General features: G+C 36.8%; 5 protein-coding genes across 5 annotated transcripts; 2 read left to right on the forward strand and 3 right to left on the reverse strand.

The window, feature by feature from the left end:
- Positions 1-379: 379 nt before the first annotated feature.
- LOC103961754 (protein MULTIPLE CHLOROPLAST DIVISION SITE 1) lies at positions 380-2,281 on the reverse strand. The gene is made up of 5 exons (XM_009374343.3): positions 2,122-2,281; positions 1,720-1,989; positions 1,394-1,560; positions 921-1,287; positions 380-805 (listed from the first exon to the last, which is right to left on the reverse strand). Exons 1-5 carry the CDS (start codon positions 2,164-2,166, stop codon positions 605-607), a joined length of 1,050 nt encoding a protein of 349 aa, XP_009372618.2. The 5' UTR covers positions 2,167-2,281; the 3' UTR covers positions 380-604.
- Positions 2,282-3,177: 896 nt separating this feature from the next.
- Positions 3,178-6,636, forward strand: LOC103961752 (GDP-mannose transporter GONST3). The gene is made up of 6 exons (XM_048574947.1): positions 3,178-3,497; positions 3,703-3,831; positions 4,004-4,043; positions 4,609-4,684; positions 4,790-4,990; positions 5,111-6,636. The coding sequence occupies exons 1-6, from the start codon at positions 3,488-3,490 to the stop codon at positions 6,254-6,256; spliced, it is 1,602 nt and encodes a 533-aa protein (XP_048430904.1). The 5' UTR covers positions 3,178-3,487; the 3' UTR covers positions 6,257-6,636.
- Positions 6,637-9,162: 2,526 nt separating this feature from the next.
- On the reverse strand, positions 9,163-9,894 carry LOC103961751 (RING-H2 finger protein ATL80). Its single transcript, XM_009374341.3, has one exon. It carries the CDS (start codon positions 9,855-9,857, stop codon positions 9,357-9,359), a length of 501 nt encoding a protein of 166 aa, XP_009372616.2. The 5' UTR covers positions 9,858-9,894; the 3' UTR covers positions 9,163-9,356.
- A 2,999-nt stretch (positions 9,895-12,893) lies between these two features.
- LOC103961748 (outer envelope pore protein 21, chloroplastic) lies at positions 12,894-14,679 on the reverse strand. The gene is made up of 5 exons (XM_009374339.3): positions 14,513-14,679; positions 14,223-14,297; positions 13,860-14,012; positions 13,537-13,635; positions 12,894-13,104 (listed from the first exon to the last, which is right to left on the reverse strand). The coding sequence occupies exons 1-5, from the start codon at positions 14,603-14,605 to the stop codon at positions 13,021-13,023; spliced, it is 504 nt and encodes a 167-aa protein (XP_009372614.2). The 5' UTR covers positions 14,606-14,679; the 3' UTR covers positions 12,894-13,020.
- A 211-nt stretch (positions 14,680-14,890) lies between these two features.
- Positions 14,891-18,981, forward strand: LOC103961750 (dolichyl-diphosphooligosaccharide--protein glycosyltransferase subunit 1A). Its single transcript, XM_009374340.3, has 10 exons — positions 14,891-15,080; positions 15,359-15,403; positions 15,630-16,264; positions 16,359-16,506; positions 16,585-16,761; positions 17,005-17,073; positions 17,231-17,320; positions 18,017-18,175; positions 18,249-18,473; positions 18,646-18,981. The coding sequence occupies exons 1-10, from the start codon at positions 14,979-14,981 to the stop codon at positions 18,835-18,837; spliced, it is 1,842 nt and encodes a 613-aa protein (XP_009372615.2). The 5' UTR covers positions 14,891-14,978; the 3' UTR covers positions 18,838-18,981.
- Positions 18,982-19,193: the final 212 nt, after the last annotated feature.

Consider the following 19,193-nt stretch of genomic DNA (forward strand, 5'->3'; position numbering starts at 1 on the left):
CAAATGATTCAACAATCTAACATTTCATCTAACAAATCTATCGTTTGACGAGAAAAAAAAAAAAAAAAACACGATTCAACGATTGCTCAATACACCAAATTAATGCTTTATATAATTAGCTAGCTCGCGGCATGTGCATATTTTTAAGAAACTCGACCCTTATCTGGTCATGAAAACCTTCCTCTTTGATCTTCTCGTAGCTCCATCTCATCCAAAGCATGTCAAAATGGCAAAGCAAATCGTTCTAAGGCCGGCAAGGCCATCATTATATCGAGGTCAAAACAACAATAAACATGTGGATGGTTCAGTTTCACCTTCGCTGTATTCAAGCACGGAAATCAGTAATTTTAAAGACATAAGATAAAGTAAGGGAGTACGCAGCGTTCAATACTGTGATCTACGAGAACAGTAAGAAATGAAACTACAACACCGTTCAATATACATTTCATCCTTTACTTTAAAACCGGTATCTGAACTAGCTACATCATATCCCAAAACTTGAAATTCAATTAACATCTAGACCTGCTAATTACATTCAATTCAGAATTCCAGCTTGTTTAGCAATTTGACGGACGACAAATACAAACACAAGCCAAGATCATATTCAGTCATGCATTTCCTCAGAAGGCGGCACACTGCGAGATGAATTTGGGGCATGTTCTGATAATGGTGGATTGAAGTTACCTGCTTGCTTATTGATGCGGCTTTCTTCTCCACGGTCAGGTGACTTTGGACCTGACTTGAACGCATTCGTAAAATCACTAGCATCGGTAGAGTCATTCACTAGCCTGTTCAACTTTTGCTCCTACAAAAAGAAAATCCGGAAATTGGCAAGATGAATTATTGCAATATTAGTCGAAGCAATGGAAATTCCTTTCCCCTTGTGCTGAAAACTGTGATGATGTATTACAGATACATACCCTCTGCAGTGCTTCATGCTCAGCTTGAATTCGAAATGGAACACCATGTTTTTGATACACATTGTTTTGTGCCAAGTCTTCGTCAATGTCACCAACTGTGGTTGCAAAAGGATGATTGGCAGGAATCCACCTAACCGTATCAGGGTCAACATCCGGCGGTATTGAATCCCCTTCCTTAAGGAAAATTGTAGGTCTCTTCCACTGGTAAGCGCGCGACCTCCTTTTCTGATGGACAACTTGCTGCTCTTTTGTGAGCGTAACAGGGGCTAGGCGGTAAACCTTTCCGCACATCTCTACAGTTGAATTTCCTTTACCAAGCTTGACCAGTGGATTATTGAATGGGTCATCATACTTGAGAGGCGTTGAACTGTGAAATAAACAATCGGAATTTAAGTCTTCAAAGTTATCGTCTCAACAAAGATTATTATACAAAGACCATGAGAAAACAAGTGTGATAAGGATTGAAATCATACATGCCTCTTCTATCAGACCTAAGCTGACCGCGTCTAACAAGATCAGCGACAGAGCCAGGGCGGTCGTACTTAGATTTCCTAACCACAAACACTCTCACGGCAATGACCACAAATGCAGTTGCTATACACAAACCAATTGCCAAATCGAATCCCTCTCGTTGTCGCATCTGATCATTATCCCGAAAAGAAAGCATATTACAGTTAAACCGGTTGCAATGCATAGACCGCAAGCCAATGTACACGTTGTACAGACACTGAAACAAAAACCCAGCAAGAAAAAAACATTCCCATAACAGAAACCCTAAAATTAGTAATGAAAATGTTACCGAAAGGACCAAGGGGGTGACGGAGCTGATCATTCCCTGCAATTTTCCCATTGAGTCTTTGTGATTTGTTATGGTAATTTTGTTCTCAGTCTTCGCTACCTCACCATTAGGAGATGTGTGGTCGTCACCAGCAGAACCAACCGAGCCGTCAATGGCTCTCAGTCGAAACCTCTCACTGGATTTCAGTCGCCGAACCCGGCCGAATTCGGGCCTAACTTTCAGTAGGAGTGAAGGGGTCCGATGGTTTGAGTCTGAGCCCCAAATCGAGGGCTATTATTCGGAATTCAAAGCCAAAATTAAAACGGTGAGAAATTGAAACAAATAAATTTGTGAAATTTGGTATCGTGACTGCAAAAAGCGCCATGTATGACAGAGGAAATGAAAGCGTGTTCAGAAACATACCTGAAAGGATAGCAACTGGAATTGGAGAGAAGAAATGGAAGCCATTACATTAGAGGATGACTGGGTCTAGTGCTTCAGTATCATATCTGAGAATCAATTAGAGCAATTTATTTTAATTTTTGCTAAATTAGCTAGTAAATAGTGTAAAAATATATATACATATATATCTTGGCTAAGTATTTAATTAGGAGTTTAAAATTTTTAAACAACTTTACACATATTAATCAATTCCCACGATTCTATATGCATTCAATTATGATTGAATTTTAAGACATTTTTAAAAAGAAAAACTTTAAATATAGAGATTTTATAATGTTTTTCAAACGTTTAGAAAATTACACCTCAACTTTTAGTAATTTTACTTAAAGTTCACATAAAATGTACGAAACTTCATTAAACTTTATGAATTTATAAATCTTTCATAATCTTTCAAAATCTTAAAACATCTCCATCATTGAAACACGGAGATTTAACTGAATAATTTTTAGGTATTAACTAATTTTTTTCTCAAAAAAATAATAAATTTATTAAAGGAAAAAAAAAAATCTAGGGCCAAGAATAAATACTTGATCAAATCACTTAATTTTAAATAAATCAGTTAGCTTTAATTATAAAGATTCACCAAAAGCACCTTTTTCCTTTCTAGACCTCCCAAATGAATTTTTATCTTAAGATAAATAAAGAATATTAGTGAATTTTTATCTTAACAGTGGAGTTGATTTTTTTAATTCTTTCTAAATTATAAGTAAAAACTCATTTAGAGAGCCTATTAGAGATTTAAAAATGGAGAAAAGTTACCAAAATAACACAGGGCGGCCAATCCTTTGAGATAAATTTTAAGCTTCTATTATACATGGTACGATAATAGTTAAGAGAGGTTGAAATGCCCTAATAAATTCTTCTTAGCCTCTTAAAAAGTTGGACTGATTTGCCGAGTCCCCCAGCTAATCTTTTTTTTTCTTTTTTCTTTTGAACAAATAATATCATCTACACTAACTTAACGTGATTCAAATTTGTTGTTTCGAAATTGTGTTTTGGGAAATTGACAGTAATTCTCCGAAAAATTACCGCGAAGCAAAGTTTAGCAAACACCGATTTTTGTATGTTTACCACCACCGTCGCTGAAGCTGTCTCCTTCTCCTTCTCCCTCAGATTCAAAGTAATAATTCTACTTCCTTGAGATTCAATATCAAACCTTGAGAAGCCTAGAGGGCCCAAAAGCCATGGCAGCTACTTACACTGCTCCTTCCTCGCTTATGCATTTGCTATAAACCCTAATCCCAATTTCCTCCTCACCCACTCAAATTAATTGTTTCTCCCTCAAAATTCAAACCCTTCTGAATTTCCTTCTCTGCTACACGAACTTATGGGCACAGGTATCTCCTATAAACCCTAATTATTCGTTGCTTTTTCTTCATACCCATTTGCTTTTACTTCTTCGCATTTAGATGCTATAATTTGGTAATGTATTTTGATGATTTTTCGAAACAAAATTTGTGGTTCTAATTGCATCAATCATTTGCTTACTCTTGCTTTAATTTTTTATTATAAACATTTTCTAATTTGGTTGATGAATTCCAGCTCGTAGTTTGACGGAGGAAGAGAGAAAGAGGGGCAGGGAAATTACTTGGGATGATAAGGAAGTCTGCGGGCACTATTTAGTTCGGTTTTGTCCGTTCCATCTCTTCGCCAATACTCGAAGCAATCTAGGTGCATTGCTTTTAAATTTCGTGTTGAATTGCACCTGTTTAAACTATTTAGTTGCTGAGAAAGAGCAAGCAAGAAATGTTTGAATTGGGATTCGATTCCCATTTCATTTGCTTTTCGGATTTTTGGAGAGTATAACACATCACTGACACCAAATCTTTTGTTTATGAATCAGGACAGTGCCCTAAAATCCATGACCCGAAGTTGAAGGAAAGGTGACTAACTGGACATTTTATTTAGATTAGGATTTTCTTGTGGGAAGTGATTCTTGAGGTGTCATATTGCCCCTTTTTTATACATCTAGATCGAATGCAATTAAAGGAATTATCTTTTCTTCTTTCATGTTAAGTTAATTGGTTGTACTGGATTGGCTACAAAATATCCATTTTATGCATGCAGATTCATACGTGTGAAGTAAAACTTCAAATTACTTAAACCAATTGCATGTCGCAATACTTCAATGTCGCTCCAATGTATGCATACTTAGCAGGTTCATACATGTGTGTACAATTGCTTTCATTAAGCGTTTATAAGAGTATGCAAGACTGTTTGTTGAAACTCAAAGTTTAGTTTTCAAAATCAGATGATAATCTGAGGTCATTAAATACTCTTTCTTCCATTTTATCAGAAATTTACAAACTTACTGACTGCCTTTTCATCATAAATCCATCAGCTGCTGCGTTTTATTTTCCTTCAAGGACCCCCTTTTTCTACCTGCTATTGGACTGATTATTTTCTCCCTTCTAGTTTTAAGTGTTACTTTTTATTTTCTTATTATAGTTTTGAGAAGTCACCACAGCATGATGCATATGTGCCCAAGTTTGAAGCCGAACTTGCTCAGTTTTGTGAGATGTTGGTAAGTTGCACTTCTTTCCATTGGGTGATGATCAGAAATTATTCACCTATATTTATGCTCAATGAAAATAAAAATATTCACCAGTATTTCTTTGTCATATCGCAGGTGATCGATTTGGATAGAAGAGTAAGGCGTGAGCAAGAACACCGTCACCAAGAGGTGGAACCTGCACTACCACATCCACTGTCAATTGAAAAGTCCAAACATTTGTTTATTCTGGAGGAAAAGTTAAAGAAGTTGCTTGAACAAGTGGAGGCCCTTGGTGAATCCAGCAAGATGGATGAAGCTGAAGTGTCCATGAGAGAGGTGTTGCTATTCTTTCCTGATGTATATTTTATAATGTTAAGCATTTGTTTCCGAGTTTTGGAAAAAAAATAAAAGAATAAAAAATGGTGTGGACTAACAAATATTTTAATCCTATGACAGATGTCTAATAAAATTGTTGTGGAGAATCCTCAAGTTGGTCAGGGCCGTCAGGCTCAGGGTGGTTCAAGTGCCCCTACTCTTTTTGGTAATATCCAAACAAACTGGTCCAGTGTTATACTCCAGCAGATCTCAGTCTACGGTATAGCTGCTGGTTACTGCTTATCTGCCTCATTGCTTTCCATTATCAACAAGTGGGCTGTCGTGAAATTTCCTTATCCTGGGGCCCTAACTGCTTTACAGTATTTTACAAGTGCTATGGGGGTCCTTGTATGTGGCTGGCTTAAGTTGCTAGAACATGATTCACTTGACCTTCTTACTATGTGGCGCTTCCTACCAGCAGCAGTTATATTCTACCTCTCTCTCTTCACCAACAGTGAGCTCCTTCTTCATGCTAACGTTGACACTTTTATTGTCTTCCGTTCAGTTGTCCCAATCTTTGTTGCAATAGGAGAGACTCTCTTCTTGCACCAACCATGGCCATCAATAAGGACATGGGCCTCACTTGCCACTATTTTTGGAGGAAGTGTGATTTATGTGCTTACAGATTACCAGTTCACAGTCACGGCTTATAGTTGGGCTCTAGCTTACTTGGTAAGCATGTCCATAGATTTTGTCTACATAAAGCATGTGGTAATGACCATCGGCTTAAACACATGGGGTCTTGTATTGTATAACAATCTTGAGGCTCTTCTATTGTTCCCGCTGGAACTACTTGTAATGGGTGAATTGAAGAAGATTAAGCATGAAATCACGGACGAATCAGATTGGTATTCTTTTGATGTGCTTTTGCCAGTGGGGTTATCATGTTTATTTGGTTTGTCTATCTCTTTCTTTGGGTTTTCTTGCCGAAGGGCAATTTCTGCAACTGGATTTACGGTTCTTGGTATAGTGAATAAGCTATTGACTGTCGTGATTAATCTGATTATTTGGGACAAGCATTCAACCATAGTTGGTACAGTGGGGCTGTTAATATGTATGCTAGGCGGTGTTATGTATCAGCAATCTACAAGCAACAAGCCTAAGGTTGTAAATCAGGTGAAAGCACAAGAGGCGGAGGAAGAACAACAAAAGTTAATTGAGATGAACTCCAGCTTAGAAAGCAATAGCAATGAGAAATGGAATGCTGAATCGGAACAGGGAAATTGAGAGAAGGAATTTTCAAGAGGTAATATTGTTCTATACTTTGCTTCTGGGTTTTAATTTCCTCTGGTCCAAAATTTATTGATTAGTAATTCTCCGGTGGGAACTTCTCATCGAGATGACTTGAGTTTCAAGTTTCACAGAATGCCTGTGATGGATATGTGGACAAAGATAAGCATTGTTATGACAACTTGGTTAATTGAATTAGTTGTTAGCCAGAAACCTCTCTGTACTGATAAATTTATTGCTCAAGTCCAGTATACTACATTTATTCGCCTTGGGAACACGCTGTCAGACAAAATTTTGCGTTCTTTTGTTTTGTAAACTTGTATTCATCAGATCAGATAGTCTCGTCTCAATAGCAATACCATATTTCTTTCCTATCATCATAGATTCATAGCTTATTGCTTTTAACTGTGTACTTGTTAAAGTTACTGAAGACAGTGTTGGCTTTTAACTGTCTTTAATTCGATTAAAAGTTTTGAGTCAGCATGAACGGGCGTAGTTAACTAGTTTTAAATTACCAATTTGTAATTGAGAGGGAATTTTTTGTTATATTTCCGAATATGTTTTTGTTTACATTTTTCGTTGTCAAATTTCAAATCTTCCTCTCCTCCCCTACATAAAGATAATTAGACAAAGGCTTGGTAAAATTGTTAATGTCATAAATTATTTGCACTACCCTATCTATAAAACTAGTACTTTCAAATGTTTTTAATTCAAAAGGTGATTTGCTACCTCCGTTGGGGGTGGGGCCATGTCCTACTGAGGGCTTAGGATGTAATTGTATCTCCACATGAGGGGAAATTTTTTATTATGACGGGAACACGGATGTTACATCACGTGTTTTTCTATAAACGATGGAAAATTTTATTTTTTAAGTTATTAACTTTTTAACACATATATCCTATCATTTGTATAGTGATATATAATGTACCATCTCGTATGTCGGTCACACTGAAAAATCTCTTCAACATTTGGTGACAATGAATTGTTCATTCATCATATGACCGGTCATTTTAAATTCTACTAGTTACAAGCCTACTCGACTCGGCATTCATAAAACCCAGGTCCATTTAACCCATTTATTTTCAATAAATATCCATGGGCAATGATCACAGAAAATAAAAGAAGAAAAGGAGAAACAAGAGGCGGCCACTGACCCTGGCTGGCGACGGAAGGGGGGCGGGAGGAATTTAATTGGAACTTCGGAAGCTGGTTAGGTTTATCTTTATTATTCTTATTTATTGAAAAAAATGTTTCATTCTTAAAATCATAAGATAGTACAAAACTCAACTGTGATTATTTTTGTTTTATTTAAATGTCGAAAACTGGTTAGTTCATTTTTTTTTTAAGGAAAATTAATGAAAAATGTTTGAAATATTTACGTTTTAATGACAAAGACAAAATAAAGAATAAAGTGAATAGTATCAAGATTGACTTTTTAGTGTAAAAATATAGTTTTCCGTTAAAATGAACAATACCGATGTTTTTTTGTTAAAGTTCCAATTTTGACATTCCGGGCGTTCAATACACTATCTATATATTGTAGATAAGATATTGTGCATCATTCCATTTCAACTATTCACTTTTGTTTTCTTGTGTTTCTAGAGTGGCTAATTTCTCTTGTTTTAAAGGGTGTTCTAGAGAAGATGTCAAAATAATGGGGTTACTTTGATAAGTTGGGTGGGTCATAAAGCTTGTTTACTCAACGGTTCCGAAGAGAAGGGAATAAATGGCTTGTGAATAAAGAACTGTTAGCATAATATAGAGGATCTGCTTAATTTTGTCTGTTTTAGGATAAATATGCCTTCTAAGTTAGTGGATTAGCGAATATTAACACATGGACATATCGTTGAGTTGTTGCCTTGTATCATTGGAAGAAATTTCTAAGTTAGAATTTAACATATAACTCATACAATGTAATTGATTTGCATGATTTGGCTTATTTTAAAATTTAAGTGAAAACACGGCAATAAGTAAAGAAACTTCAAATTTAAACACAAACCAAACTGATAAAACACAAAATGGAAAAAAGGTAGGGTTTTCAAAACTTTCAATGTGAGGGTGATTCGCTTCAGAATGTGGAAGCGCCGAATGATCCATCTCTCAATCTGTCTTTGGTTAGACAAATTGTGGAGGACATCAAGGTGTTATTCCCAACAATCACTGAGGCTACCTTTTTTTCGTTCTCGCCGTCAAGCTAACGTTGTTGCCCAAAAGCTCGCACGTTTGGTCTTTCTTTGAGTCAAGTTTGTGAATGGTATACAAGTTTAATCTTAGATTTACTTGTTGAGGAAAATTTGTTACCTTGATTTGGCTTTTGTAATGAATCTCTGTAATGTGTTTTGATTAATGAATCTACTATCGTTTCCTTAAAATAAAAGAAAAAAAAAACCTTGATATTGGACTGATTCTGAACAAAGAATATTAGCTCTTCACTAATGGTCCTAGCTTCTGATTTGAACAATACCAAGGAGTGGGTTGTATCAATACAAATACTGAAATACAATAGGCCCACATTTGTTTTTCTTTTTGAAATGAATATAGCAATCACGTTGAGTCATGTTCGAAAAATCAATCATTTGTCCAAAAGAAGTTTGCATGAGAGAGTATCTCTCATTATTTTGGTAAGTGTAACTTTCAGTGTTAATTAATTTGTAGCAGCTAATTACAATTAACATTAGATCAAATCAAATGTCTTCTTAATTCGGTACACGAAAAGATAAACTTAAAAAAAAAAAAATTAATTCACTAACGCCGTCGTTCTGTTAAACAAATATTCAGTACTTTAACCATTTCACTAGGAAAAAAGAGATTTTAAATAACAAACTGAACTTTACAAATTGAGAATAAGATGATCAATTGTAGTGAACATGAAAAATTGAATTAAATTAAATAATAGAAAAATAGAATTGGGTAGAATAATTTTTATTACTTTATACAGAGATTCCTATGATCGAGTACACTGTACAACAAACAATGGAAATAAAATATCACAAATCAATTACAACAAAATGAGGTCTAATTAAACTCCTTGAATGGTGGGATTATGATTTTGATCATCATCACCTTCCAACGGATCTGAGTGTTAAAAGCAAATTAATTAAGAGTAACCCCCACACTTGTGGCACTTACTAGAGATCTCCGGAACCTGACGGCAGGACGGGCAGGACGAGTGCGATCGGAGCCACGTGTCGATGCACGCAACGTGGAAGCCGTGGCCACACTGCGGAAGCTCCCGGATCTCGTCCCCGGAGGCGAACTCGGTGAGGCAGATGGCGCACTCCGTGAATTTGGAAGTGCAGTCCGCCGTGTACGTAAGCTTCGGGAGAGAGCGTAGGACCTTTTTCTTCAGGCCCTTATTTGGCGGCTGTGGCGGAGGAAGAGGAGGTGTGGTAGTTGTGGCGGCAGCGGTGAGGCGGCGAAGCCAGACGCAGCGAGCGATGACGACGAGGCCGAGGACGCAGACGAGAGCGCAGAAGAGGGCGAGGAGGACTAAAGCGGAGTCTGAGCCCGTGGTGGCGGAGGACGAGGGTTCATCTTCCGGTCCGGAAAACAGCGAGGAAGACTTGAAGCCGCTTAACAATCTCAAAGGACGAGTCATGTCGAGAGATGGGGTTTGTTGAGTCAGTTGGTAGTTGCGATAGTGTACGAGAAACGTTTTTATAGGTAACAATCAGCTTTGGCTGTTGAGTCCTTGTCAACATGCCTTGTCAACATGTCGGAGCTGGATCCTTCCTATTGCGACAAATAAGAAAATAAATGAAATCATAGAGACAAACTGACCTACTTCTATCATTTTCGATATCACACTTTACTGCTTCTAATTATGAACTAGTGACATAGCTGTCTTCGGATTTTACTAGCGAGTAATGTTTTTCAGACACACAATGGTAACATTAAAATAGAATTCAACATTTCTAAATTTCAAATCGAAGAATCATACAAATGGATGAACCAAGCCGATTTGGAGTTAATATTTATTCACTTCGGATGAAAAACCATAGCAAATGATATATCAAACTGTAGATGATACAAAAATATAATCAGAACGGTACAATTTCTTATCATCATTTATAGATGATCCTTACAAAAGAAAATATCCGAACCATAGATTTGTAGTCTTCAAAATGTATAGAACGAAATAATGGTGTTAGTGCCAAATAACATACTCTCGATGAATAGTTCATTTATTTTATATATTTAGATAATGAGTAACAACTGAAAAGTTACATGTATGAAATCAGTACTGTAAAAATAAGTTATTTGCAAAGGGTGAATATGCATTGAACATCAATTTATTTGATATATTTAGATGACTAAATGATTTTCGATTCGAATTGAATTATTTTTTGCAAAAATGATCTGAAGATGATGATTAAGAAATTGAACAGTTCTGATAATTTAATTTTTGCGACAGAAATACCTAATTCACAAAGTATAAATATTGTAACATGTCGGTGTCAACTATTTCAGTGTATTCAATGACTTGATCATTTTCCAAATGAACTAAGCACGTTTTTTTCATTTTATACTTCAAATACATGGATTTCTTACGTGAGCTATTTTGTATACAAGAGAATACCATCTCCCCAGTCTCCACTAGCATTCTATCCTTTTATCTCACTTATTAATTTAATTATATTAGGTACAGAGTTATCTGACTTATTAATTTAATTATATTACGTACAGAGTTAATGGTACCGAATAAGTGTAAAAGGAGAATGTATTTGTTTTATATACAAAAAAGACAAGGCAAGGCGTCTCCACCATCCCTTCCCTTCCCTGGTGTTTGGGAAGTGGACAATAGTATAATACGATTCGTCTTTGTATCCCAATGTGGTTTGGAATGCAGCTGGACCGTTAAATGTGCTCAATTACGAGTGCTGTTTGGTTCAAAACCATTTGGGATCCTTTGGACGGTTTGGTGGCATGAATAAGTGCATTTTTGCTCCCTACCCTAATTTATAAATGGTGATAATGCTTATTATTATACTAATTATCATTATATTAGTTTAAATTTTAAAATTTGCTCACTACCCTAAATTATAAACGTGCTCCATGGCCCAAGAGTTGGGTACCAATCAGCTCGAATTGGAATATAATTATGAATAGTTAGTGCTTGTTATTGCTGTTTTGATCTTAGCTTTGTTGTCTGTTTTTCTTATTGTTGCAGCTCTCTTTGTTGCGTGTTTGTATTTTCAGCTACTCTTTGCTACTTGTATTCTCTTTTTCTTATCGATACATTTTACTTATCCAAAAAATAAAATAAAATTTCCTCTCGAATTGGAGGGATATGCAGCCTTCGTTGTTGCTGCGCTCTCTCTTCAAAAGGATGATAATATGTCTTTGTGGGGAGCTATAATTCAGGAGACGCGTTATTACCTACACTCCATTCCTCAAACCACAATCAAGCATACGCGGAGAGGGTCAAACAAGGTTGCTCACAGATTGACGCAACTGGGATTTACTCTAGATCAAAGATGAGTTTGGTTCGAGGAACCGCCTGATGTACAATTTTGTCTGGGTTGAAATCTCCGACAAAGTTTTTATCGAGGCCTATTAAATATGCACCCTATCCTACTATTTGTACGACTTCTATATTATATCAATTAACACTGTACTCTTTATCAAAAATAGATAGATTAAATTGAACTCATCCAACAATAATTAACAGGGTGATGAACAAAAATATTTCCACAAATATAATATGAATAGAGAAATTAAAATGGACTAGAATATCGGAGATGTTGTTTGGTAGTGTTAAAGTCCCACTCTCTCTCATCCACTTGAGTCGAATGGATGGCGATTGCAATCGATTCGGCAATTGATTCAATTGAGAGTTTCAAACAACGAGTTTCGAGATTTTGAATTTCTTTATTAACATATATGAGATTATTTACACTAAGAGGTGAAGAAGTGAGCTAAGCCTCACAATCGGATAGCCATAATAATTTAGTTCGAATTACCTTTGACGATAATCGAACCTAAAATCTTTCACTTACAAGTGAAAAATAATATCACATGATGGTAGTACTAATTGACTTTTAAGGAGTTACACATGACCTCAGTACCTGTGTGCACCAAACACAGGACAAGACTTCCCATCTTAGCACTCCAACACTAACCCATCCCTTCCAAAATGGAGGTGAAATCGAATCAAACAGAAAGTATGAGAAATCAAAATCAAATTGAAACTCCGTCACCAAACAATAAAATGGAAACTTCATCGCCAGCCAGACCATTCTGTTTTCTAGGGTACAGCTACAATCAAATTTTCAATCCTAGCCCAAACTCACAATCCGGTTGAGTTGCCTGCACGAAATTGAAACTCTCAGCCGAATCCCAACCTAATTGGTCCGAAATACAGTCTGATCCCTATCGAGACCGAACCAATTCTTTGGTTTAGTGCGTGTTATTGGGACTCCAAAAATCTCATTTTACACTTCTCACAAGTGTATTTTTCTTTCCAAATATAGAAAGTTTGAAATGTAAAATGAGATTTTTGAAGTACCAATAACAATTCCCTAGCGCTTTTACCATCAGTGGATTCCAATATGGTAACTCAATTGAACTTTCAGCAACTATGGTATGGCAAAAGCTATGAATATAAAAAATATAAGCCAAAAGAATCGGATAATTGACCACTAAATGTTGCACTTTGCTTTTCAATGTCAAGTTTTAGCACAATAGCCTGCCAATTATAAGTAAATACAGTACAACAACGTTTTGCAACAACACATCTGACCTACAAAAGTTCCCCCTTCTCACAAGTCAAACCTCACATTCCATTTACCATTACCATTGGCATTGAATGTCCAATTGTTTTCCCTGATCTGCATATATGGAACCTGAAAAAGGCGGAAAAATAATAAATACGAAGTGGAAAGTTCAATGTCGCCTTTAACTACAATTTACAAGGAAATGATTCAAAACTGGAACTGAGTTTTTTGACAAGCAATAGGATAATTAATTAAATTCATCTAACCTACAGGGATGGGTATTCGATATTGGGAACTGAGATTGATCAAATTAGCTCTAATATTTCATTCAGTCCACCAAAAGTGAAATACAAAGAGAAGATGTATACTAATCTTCTAGCATAAACGTAAAATTCGTTCGTTGCTGTTGTCTTATGATATTAGTAATTATCTATTCAATAGAAGATCTATTGATAAGAAACAAGATATTGTTGAATATATGAGTTCATATGAAATGATTCCAACAATGTAAACAAGACCCGCACAACAAGTCATAACCAAGTTTGAGCTAAGTAACAATACCTTGTCCAACAAGTCATAACCAAGTTTGAGCCTGACATCTTGGTCATTTTGAAAGTTCAAAATGCACCACGAAAATTCAGCAGCTCCAGTGGAGTTTCTCTGTGGAAGAATTAGAGCCAACATCAACATACAAAGGTTCTAACTTCTAACTCTAAGAAGGGATGACAAACACGCTAGAGAGCAGAGATAGAGAATAGAGAGCATATATTTTATTTTTCCGGTCTCAAGAGAGCGCATGTTTTGATTCAGCAATCATATAAAACGGGCACAACCGCACAAGTGTTTGCAAAGGTCAAAATAAAAGCAATTGAACTAGTACCAACCTCTTTAAATTCTTTGTCAAGATGACATCTTCCCTTAACATTGAAGCTGAACAGGCCATCTGTTGTCACAGGGAATGACTTCTTCGCACGGATAGTGTAGTGCAGTTTCTCGCGCTTATCATATTGCAATCCCACTCCAAGGCTTGCTGAAAACTACAATTGATTGTCATTGTCATTGCCAAATTCGCCAAGCATATCAACTATCCATTATTAATGATTAAATTTCAAAAAAGGAACAACATCGATGTTAGCCTAGCCTGGCCATAAATTGCACAAATAGATAATTCTATTTGATTGTTCTTGAGCTGCAATTCTAAATAAACTGCTGTAACCAGAACTTGGATATTGGAAAAATTGACATACGTCGGGGTAGAAGCGCCTCACTACCGCTCTCAAAAATGTTGGAACTCCAAATTTAGTATCTAACTCTCCAAGAATCTGACACACACGCACAGAAAAAAAAGGTCAAGCATTTGAGCACTGAATTGAATTCCCCAACATTGTATTACAACTCTAATGGCTACAAACTGGGAAATTTACTAATATTCAGTGACCACAGAAAAATGCATGAAAATTTCAACAGCAAAGCAATCAACCAAGAAAGCAAAACAGAGAGAGATTAAAAATTGAAGAAAATCGGGAGAAGAGAGGACCTGCAAGTGGGTTTTGGAATCGAGGGCGAGCTTCTGCTTGGCGTGGATTCTCAAAGCTTTGGCATCGCCGCCATATCTCAGAGAGGTCTCCATTTCACCACCGAAATACGAATCCGAAACCCTAGCTGGATATGGCGGAGAAGTCAAGTGAAGAGAGGACAGTCACCTACTCACACTACTCTCCCCACTCATCCCCGTTATCTTAAGGATTTTGGAGAGAAGACCATCACGTGCGTTTTTCGTTTCACACCCAATCATTGACGGCCACGCCATGTTTCAGCACGTGTTCTGCTTCAAAATTGGGCGAATTGGGCCTTGTCAAAGTGAGATGGGCTCAACTGGTTCCAGGATTTCTTCATCTGTTTTCCCATCCTCAGAGACGACGTACTTTGGAGACTGAAGAAACCCAAAACCTCTGCGAACGGCTGCTGCATTTGCTTTGGGGAGAGAGGGAAGGAAGAGAGAGATGCGAGAAATGGGTTTGAGAGTGGATGTGTTTCTGCTGGCACTCGCCGTCGTGTGGGCGCCTGTGTTGTCGGATCTGGTGATCTCCAAGGTTGACCGACGCGTAAGTCTCGTCTCCCTCCCTCCTTTCTCTGCAATTCAGCCTTACTCCATTCCCAGAATCCCTGATTCCATGAATTGGATTGTGTTTTTAATGTTTGCCTGATCAATGTTGTTGGAGATCTCCAGCTTCTCATTTATTGTTTCATGTTCTAAATCGAAAATTCTAGTTTTCATTCATCGAAGTTTGTTTGTTTTTTTTTTTTTGAGGTTGTATTTGGTCTTCGTTCGTGTTTGAATTTGACATTGAGCTTTGGTTGTTGGTTGGTTGGTTGGCTGCAGATTGATTTGACATCACAAATTGCGCGGATCACTTCCACGCTGAAGGTGACCCATCACTACCCTTTCATTAATTGAATTGTTAACATTTAATTGATTATTCTTGAATTTATTTGAGACTTAATGAAATTAGTTTCTCGGCTCGATTCGACGGGTGTAGGAATCACGCCAAGAATGTTTGGAAAGTTTTGCTCCTTCAAAAAATGAATAACAGATAAGAAACCATGTTTGCATATATCTTGAATTTGAATTGTGTGCCTTTCATGCTCTGCAGGTGGTAAATGAGGGAAGCAGTTTGGTTACAGAAGTTCTGTTGGCGTTTCCCGAGAATCAGGCTAAACATTTGGCACATCTGACGGCAACCCCCACCGAAGGCAAAGGAAAAGCGAAAGGTTCTAGTATTGGCTACCCAGTTCAAAATGTTCATCCGAAAGACATGCCTCCTGCTTTGACATTTTATTCTGTTGCTTTACCAAAGGGACTGGGCAAGGGGGACAGCTTCACTTTTGATCTATTGGCTGTTTTCACCCATGTATTGAAGCCGTTTCCAGAGAAAATTACTCAGGCTGACATTCAACTCCTAGTGTTTCAGGAAAGCGCATACTACCTCTCTCCTTATGCGGTCAAGGTGCAAACACTCAGTGTTAAATTGCCTGATGCGAGAATTGAGTCTTATACAAAAGTAGAAAATACAAAGAGTGTTGGTTCAGAGATCAAATATGGTCCTTATGAGAATCTTTCTCCCCTTTCCTACTCACCCATAGTTGTTCATTTTGAGAGCAATCAACCTTTTGCTGTTGCTGAAGAGTTGGTGCGAGAGATAGAGATTTCCCATTGGGGTAATATTCAAGTAACAGAGCATTACAAGCTTGTCCATGGAGGTGCTCAAAGCAAGGGAGAATTCTCAAGGTCCCTTTTTCTTTTACTTTTAATTGTCTTGTTGGTCATTTGGTGCTGTGCCATTCGGGAGCTTAAATTTAACTTTTGTTCATTTCTTCTGCAGACTTGATTATCAAGTCAGACCTCATGTCAGAGGTCAATCAGCCATTAGGCGTCTTGTTGCGAAATTGCCACCAAGAGCTCATTCTGTTTACTATAGGGATGAAATAGGCAATGTTTCAACATCCAACTTATGGAGTGATTCTAAGAAGGTAACTATTTTACCTCGCGTGGACTAATATTCCCAGTTGTTATTCCTGATTGTACTCAACTTGTATGTATGATTGCAGACAGAACTGGAAATCGAACCTAGATACCCTATGTTTGGTGGTTGGAGAACTGCGTTTACCATTGGATATGGCTTGCCGCTTCATGAATATCTGTTTGAATCAGATGGAAAACGTGTCCTTAATATTAGTTTTGGTTGTCCCGTGAATGAGATGGTCATTGACACCCTCATTGTGAAGGTTGGTAATGTGATGATTTATTGATACTATGTCCTTTGACCCTTTAATTCTTTTTTCTTCAGCTTGTGTACTTATTTGTTAGATAGTCATACTGAGTTGCTTTCATATTACTTCCTTTTAATGTGTAGGATGTGGTATATCAGAAGAATGTTTAAAAAGCATGATTTAGAGTCAGATTATGTGAAAAGAATTAATTTCCTCCTGCATTTTTTTTTATTTTTTATTTTTGACTGTGAACTGCAGGTTGTTCTACCTGAGGGCTCTAGAGATATATCTGTATCTACTCAATTTCCTCTGAAACAAGGGCGAGAGGTATTATTACTATTATAGACCAAGTTATAATTTATTATTTCTCTTTTGCCTCATCTTTTTTTTCTATTTGGAAAAAAAGCTTCATTTTCCTTTTCTTTCCTTTTTTTTTTTTTTTTTTTTTTTTTATTCTGATTAAATATGTGTACGACTCTTACAGACAAAATTTTCCCACTTGGATCTTGTTGGGAGACCAGTGGTTGTACTCGAAAAGACTAATGCTGTGCCTGAGCATAATCAGAAATTCCAGGTAACTATATTACATTTTCTCATAAAAGAGGAGATGACTGAGAATATCAAATTAGAATGTTTTTTTATTTTTGTTTGCTAAAATATTACATTTACTTAGTTTCTAATGTTGATTATTGTTTTCGACACCAATGTACATTTCTAGCGGTCTATAGGAAACAAGACGTGACATTTAAGTTTCCAGTATTGCTTAAATGAGATTGCAAGTGTCTAGCGATGCTTGTAGTGGTATCAGTTGTGGATATATTTTCCAAGCTTTCTGCTTCATCTTAGTCAGATTTAGTTTCTGTTTTAGGTGCCTGATTTTCTTTACCCTCTCTCTGGTAATTATGAATTTATCATGTATAATCAATCATCATTTTAATACTTTATTTATCTATTTTATAGAAAAAGTTGTCAAAAATAAAAATGTTGGTCAGCTGCTGTGTTGCCTGCCATGTAGTGTGTCATCTTCCCTGTCTTCCCACTGTTATCCTGCTACTCTTTTGAGGTTCCTAGTAATATATCATTTCCGTGAATGTTGAGATCGTAGTTCATAGATTTCATAATTTCTGCATGATGTATTATGTATTATGTTGGACTGTCTAATATTAACTTTCATGCTTCTTTTCTGAAATTAAGGGTGAAGTGAATCTCCGTACATGTGTTAAGACTTTGTCCTCAATTTTCTCTCAACTTTATTATCCTTCCTTTGCAGGTCTATTACAAATTCAACAGCCTCGCAATGCTTACTGAACCGTTGATGTTGATTTCTGGATTTTTCTTTCTTTTCATTGCTGGCATTGTATACATGCATGTGGACATGTCAATATCCAAGTCTTCTCCGTCTTATTTGGCCAAACTGCAGTGGGATGAAGTAAGTTTTTGTCTTGTATTTTTCTTTCTTAAATAATTTCAATAAGAAAACAGTAATTATTGTCTTGTTCTAGGTGCAAGCAGCAATTCAGAAGATCCAAAATATCATCAACCGATGCCTGCTGATACATGATAAGCTGGAAGCATCATTACGTAATCTTTCCCGGACAGGGGATGTCCAAGCTTGTAAAGCTGCTCGGAAAGCAGCTGATGGTTCGTTGAAAGAGCTTTCAAAAGAGATGAAGCCCTTGTTGGCATTCTTGCAATCTTCTCAGCAGGCTGCACAGATACTACCCAAGGTTGGTTCGCCTTTTAGTTGTAATTATAATATCTTTTTGTTTATGTACTGCCAACCACCGAATTAATTGGAACACTTCTCGATACACCGGGTTTTCGTGGCATGCAGAGTGTTATCACAGTACTGCTATGCATCTTTTAATTATAGCATTTATTATTTGGTTGCTCAAACAGGTGGAGGAGCTAGTTGTGAAGGAGAAAGATTTAGAAGAAAGGTTAATGGCGAAACACTCTACAGTTGTGGATTGCTATGAGAAGAAGTATGGCGGAAGGGAAATCGAGAGCCGGGTTGCTTCACATCTGCAGAAAATTACCGCCTTGAGGCAGGAGGTTGACGATCTTCTGGAGTTTATTGACGAGATATAAGAAATAGGCATATTTTGCGCTTGTTATAATATTCTCCGGAACTTTAAAGTGAGTGAAACCCAAGACTAGTTGCTTGTAGTTTTGTTTTGACAATGCATTGTATTACGAGTGCGATGGACTTGATTAAATTTAGCTTTGATCATATTTATTCGCATAAGTTACAACACGAATGATTAGGTACGATGAAGTTCAAACTAAGTTGTTCTGTTAGCAACTCGAAATGTCTGCATGTTTTTAAGGTGTAGGTTTCTGCAAAGCTCAGTCGACCGCGCTTATTTTTGACAGGTCAAGAAGAATTCTTTGTGCTATATACTGAATTCATTCAAACGATTTTTCGAATTAATCGACACAAATAT

The sequence above is a fragment of a genome, unplaced genomic scaffold, assembly GCF_019419815.1.
Source record: "Pyrus x bretschneideri cultivar Hongxiangsu unplaced genomic scaffold, Pyrus_bretschneideri_v1 Contig76, whole genome shotgun sequence".
NCBI lineage: Eukaryota > Viridiplantae > Streptophyta > Magnoliopsida > Rosales > Rosaceae > Pyrus > Pyrus x bretschneideri.